The 9408-nt window shown below is 45.8% G+C and overlaps 1 protein-coding gene across 4 annotated transcripts; it reads right to left on the bottom strand.

The window, feature by feature from the left end:
- Positions 1-342: 342 nt before the first annotated feature.
- LOC123043014 (ethylene receptor 2) lies at positions 343-4601 on the bottom strand. 4 transcript variants are annotated; one of them, XM_044465341.1, is made up of 4 exons: positions 4159-4601; positions 3951-4010; positions 1775-3789; positions 343-1164 (listed from the first exon to the last, which is right to left on the bottom strand). In XM_044465341.1, the coding sequence occupies exons 3-4, from the start codon at positions 3554-3556 to the stop codon at positions 637-639; spliced, it is 2310 nt and encodes a 769-aa protein (XP_044321276.1). In that variant the 5' UTR covers positions 3557-3789; positions 3951-4010; positions 4159-4601; the 3' UTR covers positions 343-636. The 4 variants fall into 4 exon arrangements, with proteins under 4 accessions (XP_044321276.1, XP_044321279.1, XP_044321275.1 ...); XM_044465344.1 differs by lacking the exon at positions 3951-4010 and having other exon boundaries at positions 1775-3784; XM_044465340.1 differs by lacking the exon at positions 3951-4010.
- Between the last annotated feature and the right edge of the window lie 4807 nt (positions 4602-9408).

Consider the following 9408-nt stretch of genomic DNA (forward strand, 5'->3'; position numbering starts at 1 on the left):
TTCAAAACAGATATATATATTAGTTTGTCTAGCTAAGTTGCCTTTGTACTACTACTACTACTAGGTCTTTATCTTTCTTTCTACAAGATTGAAACTTATTAAAAAGAAAAGAAAAAAGAGGTCAGCATCAGATACTCCTAGTCAGTCTGCCTGATTATGATTTTGTACTTGTTTCTTTAAAGAGGATAACAAGTCAGTATCAACACTAGTTTCTGCATTCACTGAATTCACAAGTGCAGCCACCAAACCTAAACCAAATCAAACACCCCCTCCCTGGACCACACCAAATTAGCATCTTGTCTAGCTACTTCATGACTTGACTTGACCTGGTTGCCCCCAAAGGAGTTACCTCATAAATCATTAATAATCCAGCATAAGAGGTTTTACAAATGAATAGCCCTAAAAAGAGAACCTAAGTAGGTAGCCTTTTCATCTCTCCAAAATTCCCCACCTTTCTTCAACTTCCTTCCTTCCTTCCTTCCTGTACAATTAATTCCTTCCTCTCTTTTTTTTGTTTGTTTTTGCACAAATGCTTCTTGTCATCTGTATGGGACCTAACCTGGCATAATCGATCAAAACGGAACTACTCATCAAGCTACAACAATCTATCAAGATCCACAGAGACGACGACAACTTTCAGTTGTGCTGAAGGACTCTATACACTTCATCCCCCAGGGCCGCCAACGTGACGGGCTTCTGGAGCAGACCGTTTATCCCCGACCGCTGGCACCGGTCCCGCACGTTGTCGTCCGAGCTCGCCACAAGGGCCACGATCAGAGGCGGCCAGCTGTTGCTCCTCAACTTGCGGATCGCGAGGGCCACCTCGAACCCGTCCATCGTGTGCATCGTCAGGTCCAGAAGCACCAGCTGGAAGGACGACTCGCCGCCCGCAAAGGAGGTCATGCACTGGATGCCGGAGCTGACCGAAAAGACTCGGCACCCGAGCTTCTCCAGGAGCTTGTGGGTGACCGCTCGGTTGGTGTCATCACCGTCCACCAGGAGGACATGGAGCCCGTTGAAGTTGGGGATCGGTGATAACCGGTATAGGTCCGAGGATGCTCCTGAGACAGGGGTCACATGTTGCACCTGGAACTGGAGAGCCAGCATGACCGTCTCTCTCAGCCCTTCTGGGTCTGATACGGACCAGATATTACCATTCATCATCTGCAACACAACATAAAGCCTCAAGTCAGCAAATAATTAAATATATAGATTACACATCAAGCAAACGACACGCCACGCCACGGTAATATTTCTCCTGAGGAATGAACTGATGATGAGCACAAAGAGAAAGATAGTTATGGAAAACAAGCACCGGAATTCTTTACAGCCAATCACATCATGTTCACTAATAGTTTCAACACCATGAACAAGCAGCATAAATGATTCATTTTTTATTACAGCACCACTGTAACAAAAGTGGCAAAAAAATTTAATCTTATTTCGCCCAGTTTGAACCACAGTCAAGTGCTGAAGATTTCACAGCATTCCGCACAAAGTATGCTGGCAGGAAAATCCAGTGTAATTTGACAGTTTCATAATTGTAACTACACGTCTTTCAAAAAAAAAAAATTGTAACTACATGCTAGCCTGAATGTTTAGTTACTGTATGAAAAAAGAAAACAAACTGAAAAAGTGACGAAACAGATGAGGATCAACAACTAGTTAGCTATCTGCCAATATAATCTTCAATAAGCATGGAGTCCAATACACTTCTATAAATAATATGACAGGAGCAAGAGCCATGAATAATATGACAAGGAATGATTAATACCTGCACAATCTTCTTGCACATGTTGAAGCTAAGGCCCATCTCCGAACTGCTAGCGTTCGGCTCTTGACTTATTTGGCTGGCAGACGCACCCAAAAGGCTGTTTCTGGATTTTTTAATCCTAATCTCAAACTTGACACACACATATCCGGCAGAAAAGTTTGCTCTTCGCAGCAGCATCCAGTCCTGATTATTATGCCTCTCATCCATCTCGTTGTAACTATTCACATACAAAGAGAGGCAGCCCGCACGGCACTGGTGTATCAGAGTGCCTACCATGTGCAAGACAATATGGAAAACCCTCTTCTCGTCGCCAACGACCCTTTCGGGCAAAGAATTCTCCACTTGAAACTCGAAATCAACCCCTTTGGAGCCACACAGACACCTTACAACGCTGACCGCTTCCTTAATCAAGGAGTGGAGGCTGAATGGCCTCCTCACCAGAGATAAGTGTTCACGGTCCATTGTCGATGTTTGCATGACATCATTCATCAACGTTGAGGCAACACTGGTTGTCTTGACGATGGCGTCCATCACGAGCCTTTGCTCTGGATTCATGCTTTCCTGTTGCATCATCGAGACAAGACCAAGGACCGAGTGCATCGGTCTGCGCATCCCGTCATACATGGCACTCTGAAAGGAATTCCTGGCTTCAGTTGCCATCACAGCCTCATGCTTTGCCTGCAGCAAGTCCCTGTGCTGCTGAGCAAGCTTCTCTCGCATCAGCTGAGACTCCTCCAGAACCGCAGCATGCGAGAGCGCGACCGCCACTTGATCGGCGATCACTTCGACAATCTCCAGCTCCTGTTCACCCCACCCTAGGGAACCATCCTCAGGTAAGACCAACACCAGAATGGCATAGCTCGTTTCCCTCATTTCCGGGGTGCCTCCTTTGAAATTGGACACCCTTAGCATCGGCATCCGTATCGCAGCGACCGCAGCCCCTGCCTCAGGATTGCACCTGCTGGCAGTCCCGAGCGCCGACCCTTCCCCGAGGACCTTGGCGCCCCTCGTCGCCTTTATTTCAACCACGTCCGGGTCACATATAGGAATGGAGCCGCTGTGCGACTCGGTTATCTCCCTCTCTCTGAGATGATGCGTGAGGATCATGTCGGTCCTGGCCTCGTTGGGCATCCACACGGCGCAGTTCTGCAGGTGCAGGGTCTTGGAGAGCTCGACCATGGTGGTGTAGAGGATGGTGTGCCTGTCGAGCGACTTGCGGATCTCCTGGGTGAGCATGCGCACGTGCCAGCTGGCCTCCTCCTGCCTCTTCATCTTGCCGACCTCCTGGTCCAGCTCCCTTGCCTTGATCCTGAGGAAGTTCTCCCTGACCTTGACCCTGAGCAGCTGCGGTATGAGGGTGAGCAGCGTGATGGCGGTGGCGAAGGAGACGAGGGCGGTGAGGAACTTGGCGACGGTGAGGGCGAGGACGAGGTGGAAGGAGTGGGGCTCGTAGGTGAAGACGTTGATGAGGTGGGTGAGGCCGCAGAGCACGATGAAGGCGCCGAACTGCAGGACGATCCACTTGAGGGGGAAGAGGTCGGAGCAGGTGGTGAAGTAGAGCAGCTCGAGCGGGATGGAGAAGTAGGCGGTGGCGATGAGGAAGTCGCTGACTTTCTGGCACTGCAGGATGTTGTCGGTGCTCCACAGGCTGCCCTCGTCGGCGTCGTCGCAGCCGCCGCAGTGGGTGAAATCGCCGGTGGCGGCGTGCGACAGCGGCAGCAGCAGCAGCAAGATGAGCCAGCATGGGAAGGGGATTGCTCTTGCTGCCATGGGCTCTACCATACATACCAGGGTTCATTCATTCATTCATTCATTCAGAGTGAAGAGCACATTTTCTTCAGACCAGATTCAGATTCAGAGTAATATGTTGATTTTGTGCAGCAACTGACTCTTGTGGTATGAAATCAAAATCAATTGGTTGATTCCTCCTGACTGACTGACTGACTGACTGACTGACTGACTCAAGGAAGGAAGGAAGGAAGGAAGGAAGGCATGAATTGGGGTTTGCCTCTGCTCTGCAATCAGTCATGTGCTCAAGCAGTTAGTAACAATCAATCAAATCAATGGAATGAATGAATCAATCGCAAATCTTTCTTTATTTGTCCCTGCCAATAACAAGTAATAAGTGAGAAACAGAAAAGCAACAAGATGTAGAAGAGAAGAGAAATCCTCTGACCAAAATTCACGTCTTTCGTTCGTTCGTTCTTTCTTTCTTTCTTTCTTTCTTTCTTTCTTTCTAGTAAGATAGGATAGGAATTCATTCAGGAACGAAATCCGAGTAAATAAATAAAATAAAAGCTACTCCGGACTTATACTAGTAGTGTACTCCATATAGCAGTATGATATAATGATAATAATAAGAAGAAATAGTAAAAGCTACGGACCTGCGGCGTCCGTCCGTCCGTCCAGCCACAAATTACATCCCTTATTAAGCGGAGGAGGAGGAGGAGGAGGAGCGCTACCGGCGGCGGCGGCGCCTTGGTGAGCGTGCGCGGTGGTGATGGATGGAATCGGGGCGGCTACGCGGCATTAGCTGGCGGTGGATCCAGAGAGCAAGAAGAAGAAGAAGGGAAGAGAAAAGGAGATTCTCATCTCCTCCTCCCGCCGATTTCCCCTCCCTTCCCTTCCCTTCCCTTCCCTTCCCACCGGTGCGGTGGGGGATGGATGGGATGGATGGATGGGGGGCGTGGTTGGTGGGCTACAGCCTAGAGCAGAGTAGGAAGCAGGGAGGCAGAGTGGGAGGTGTGGAGGAAGGGAGGAAGGAGGGGAGCCGCCGGCCGGACCAAAGGCAAAGGTCTCAAATCTCAATGGGAAGATGGGTTGGAAGAAAACCACGGCAAACAAAGTAGCAGCTCCTGGTTTGGTTTCCTTTGGTTTTGCAACAGTCAGTCAGGACCAGCGCACATTTTCCTCCAGCAATTTTTTTTGACTTCTTTTATTTCTTTTGTATTTTTTCTGATTTTTTTTTTCATGAACGGGTGCAGATGAGCTGGGCTCATAAACGGGCCTAATTGGTAACGCGGAGCACTGACGGGCCGATTTGGCCGCGAAAACAGCGAAACCGACAGGTGGGACCCACCTGTCGGGCTGACATGGCGCGGTGAGACGGAGGGGGACGGCCGTTTCCACGCCCGCTTATTAGGTCACGCATCCGCCGTTTTCCTGTCCAACCCCGATTCAGTTTCCTCCCGCTCCACTCATGGTGACCAGCTCCGGCGGCGGCGATGGCGGGAGAAGGAGTCGACGGCTCCGGCGGCGGTGGCCGTTCTAACAGTGGCCGCTGCCCGCAATGCGACCCCGCCGACCCCAAACCCAATGGCGATTCAGACTCGACGGCGGCTTGGGGTAAAGTTGTCCTGCCGCCGCCGTCCCAATATGCGGAGGAGGCAGAGAAGGCAGCTGCGGAGGCAGAGAAGGCGTCGGCGGCAGCTGATTCGTTGGGGGAGGAAGCACCCCCCCTTGCATCCTTCTGAATCCAGGTAAATCTCAGTGCAAAATAACTAGGGTTAGGGTTCTAGCTGTACCTAGGGTTAGGCCTAGTTGATTGCAGCAATATTGTGCTGAATAGAGTACTCTGCTGAATATGTACCTAGGGTTAGGCCTAGCTGTACTGAATGAGGAACTGCATTTTGTTATCTGAATGAGGAACTGCTTTTTTTATCTGAATTTTGTTGTATGTACTGAATATTGTTGTTATTCAGAGAGGTTTGTAATGAATATTGTTGTTATTTAGTGTTGTTTGTACTGAATATTGCTATTATTCAGTGTTGTTTGTACTGAATATTGCTGTTATTCAGTGTTGTTTCTACTGAATTTTGTAACTGTACTGAAAATGTTGTTATTTTGTTTTATATTGTGTAGGCCTGAGGAGCAATGGTCATTATATTTTCAGTTTCCTTCTAAAGATGCTGCCAGAAAGTATGCCCTTGTGAAGATGTATGAGAGAGACATCACTTATGGCAGTTTGCTTAATGTGATGGTCAGAAATGGATATGGAAGTGATGACAGTATTTGCTACCTGAGGAAGGATGGCATAGGGATGCAAGGGATATCTGTCATCACAAACAACACTGAAGTGGATGATATGATAAATCAATTTAAAACCAGTCAGACATTGTGTTTGTATGTTAAAGAGGGGAAGTTAAATAGGAAGCAAGCACCAGTAGAACCTGAAGAAGTGGACCCAGCTGAAACACTTGTAGATTTGACAGTGGACCAACACGTTGTTTTTGCTGTCAATGAGTCAGGTGTTGTGCACAAAACAACAGATCATTATGGTGGCTCATCATATGTTCTTGGTACACAAGAAAGTGTTAACTATATGCCAATTAAAACAATTCCTCCACCATGCCAGCTTGTTGAGCCAGAGAAGGCAGATGCAGAGCATGAAAATAATGCATTGCAGCAGGTAAACACTCAAGTAAGTGTGAATTATGCAGATTTCCAGTTTGATACAGATGAGGAGGAGCATGCAGCAACTGAGGACACATCTGATGAAGATGATGATGACTCATTATTTGATGAAGACTTTGTAGCTGATCTGGACATCCCAGATGCAGATTCAGATTCCATGGACTATGAAGAAGATAATGTAGCTAGAGAAGAAGAACAGAGGAGGAAAGTGGACAGTGATCTGAAAGACACAATTGCTGACATTAAGAGGAAGAGAGCTCAATACATGAGCAGTACACATTGTGAAGGGGACACAGACCCTGAAGATTTATATGACATAGACTTGGAGGAAGAGGATGATGACTGTCAAGAGATAGCAGTTCCTGAGCCTGTTGAGAAGAAGATAAAGAGGCCTAGGCCTACTAGTAGGTCCCACTCTAGTGCTAACAGAAGTATGAATGAGGACTGGTATCCATCTTCAGAAGAGGATGATACATGCTTTGAAGTTGATGATGATGGCAATGAACCAATGTCCTTTATAATCCCCTCTGGTAGAAGGAGCAGAGCTAAGAAAAGACCATCCAGGGTCTGGTATGATGAGGGCAGGCTGCATCCAGAGCAGAAATTCCAGCTTAGGCTTTGTTTCAGAGATGTGTACCAATTTAGAGAGGCTCTTGTGAACTTGCATGTGAAACAACTTAGAAGATACAAATATCAAAGAAACTGCAGTGATAGGGTAATAGTGTGTTGTGATGGAGAGGGCTGTCAGTTCCACATGGTTGCAGCAAAGATCACTAATGAGCCCACTTTATGCATTAAGAAGATGATATTGGAGCACACATGTCCCACCCAATCTGAGAAGACAAGGATTAGCTCAAAGTGGCTTGGCAACAAAATGCTTGAAACTATCAGATCAGACCCCAACACTATTGTACCTGCTATAGTTGACAAGGTAAAGAGGCAGTTTGGTGTTGAGGTGCCCAAGATGATGGCATGGGGAGCAAAGAGGAAAGCAAAGGAGATTGTGCTTGGAGATCACAAGAGGCAATACAAGAGGCTGAGAGATTTTTTGGAGACTGTCAAAACTACAAATCCTGGATCAAGCTGCACTGTCAGTACTGTGAGTGGAAAAACAAGAGAAAACCCAACTGCAGGACCAAGGTTTCATGGTCTTTTTTTCTGTTTGAATGCATGTGTTGAGGGATTTTTGAATGGATGTAGGCCATTCATAGGCCTAGATGGTTGTTTCATTAAGTTAACTAGTGGGGCACAAATACTAGCTGCTACTGGAAGGGATGCAAACAACAATATGTATCCCATAGCATTTGGAGTGGTTGGAGTTGAAGACACACCTAATTGGTCCTGGTTTTTGACTCAACCGAAGTATGCCCTAGGAGGGACTGAAGAGGGAAAATTTGGGAAGTACACATTCATGTCTGATAGACAGAAGGTGAGTTCAGCACTTAGTATAATTAGTTCTTTATGTTGTTTTGCATTTAGTCTAATTACTTGAGCACTTAGTATAATTAGTTCATTATGTTGTTTTGCACTTAGTATAATTAGTTCAGCACTTAGTATAATTAGTTCAATATGTTGTTTTGCACTTAGTATAATTAGTTCATTAATCTGTCAACATAGCCTAGGGTGGCCCAAAAGGGCCACCATAGCCTAACCAACCTTTATTTGAGCCCACCTATCCTAGTTGCAACTTGTCGAGTGGTAACGCAACTTGTCGACATTTTGGTCAAGATAGCCTAGGGTGGCCCAAAAGGGCCACCATAGCCTAACCAAACACAATTTGAGCCCACCTACCCTAATTGACACTTGTCGAGTGGTAACACAACTTGTCGACATTTTGGTCAAGATAGCCTAGGGTGGCCCAAAAGGGCCACAATAGCCTAACCAAACACAATTTGAGCCCACCTACCCTAATTGACACTTGTCGAGTGGTAACACAACTTGTCGACATTTTGACCAAGATAGCCTAGGTTGGCCCAAAAGGGCCACCATAGCCTAACCAAACACAATTTGAGCCCACCTACCCTAATTGACACTTGTCGAGTGGTAACACAACTTGTCGACATTTTGGTCAATTTGGTCAATCTTTATTTGAGCCCACCTAACCTAGTTGCCACTTAAATCAATATAATATTACTACAACAATTGAAAATAATATTACTACAACAATTAAATTGAATTAAATCAATATAATATTACTACAACAATTAAATTGAATTAAATCAATATAATATTACTACAACAACTAAATTGAATTAAATCAATATAATATTACTACAACAATTGAAAATAATATTACTTTTCATAATTTGTTTTCATAATTTCTTTAATGTTAACAAATTCAAAATCCTTTTTAGGGTCTGTTGAATGCAGTCACAGCAGTCTTTCCCAACTGCCCTCATAGGTACTGCTTGAGGCACATTTATGCCAACTTTCAGAGAGCAGGATTCAAAGGAGAAGACTTGAAGAAATGCATGGATGCAGCTGCATATGCTTACACTAAACATGACTTTCAGCTGGTAATGGAGAGCATGAAGGCTGAGTGCAAGGCTGCTTGGGAGTGGATGTCAAGGATTCCAGCAAAAGCTTGGTCAAGACATGCAATGGATACTAACTGCAAAACTGATCTGGTGGTCAATAACTTAAGTGAAGTTTTTAATAAGTACATACTTGATGTAAGGAACAAGCCAATTGTCACCATGATCAATGGGATCAAGGACAAACTTTTGGTAAGGTATCAGCAAAAGAGAGAGGGCGGACTAGTTTCAAGATGGGAAATTGCACCAACTTATGTTGAGAAGTTAGAGATGAACAAGAGATATGCAAGGGACTGCGAATCATTGATAGCTGGACCAGGTCTTTTCCAAGCGAGCAGTGGGGACAAGACCTACTCTGTTGACACTAACCTGAAAACATGTGACTGTAAGAAGTGGGACATCTTTGGAATACCTTGCAACCATGGTTGTTCTGCCATCTACAGGTCCAAACAACTACCAGAGGACCATGTAAATGTGTTCTTCAAAAAGGCTATGTACTTGGAGTCATACAAGCCTATAATTTACCCAGTTCCTGGTCCTGATTGTTGGGTGAAAACTGCAACCCCTGACATTGACCCACCTCAGTTCAAAGAAGACAAGAAGGGACCAGCAGAAGAGAAAAGGAAGAAAGGCGGGTTTGAGCCTCCTCAAGCAAAGCAGACATCAAGGATGGCTACAATAACTTGT

The sequence above is a fragment of the Triticum aestivum genome, chromosome 2B (genome assembly GCF_018294505.1).
Source record: "Triticum aestivum cultivar Chinese Spring chromosome 2B, IWGSC CS RefSeq v2.1, whole genome shotgun sequence".
Lineage (NCBI taxonomy): Eukaryota > Viridiplantae > Streptophyta > Magnoliopsida > Poales > Poaceae > Triticum > Triticum aestivum.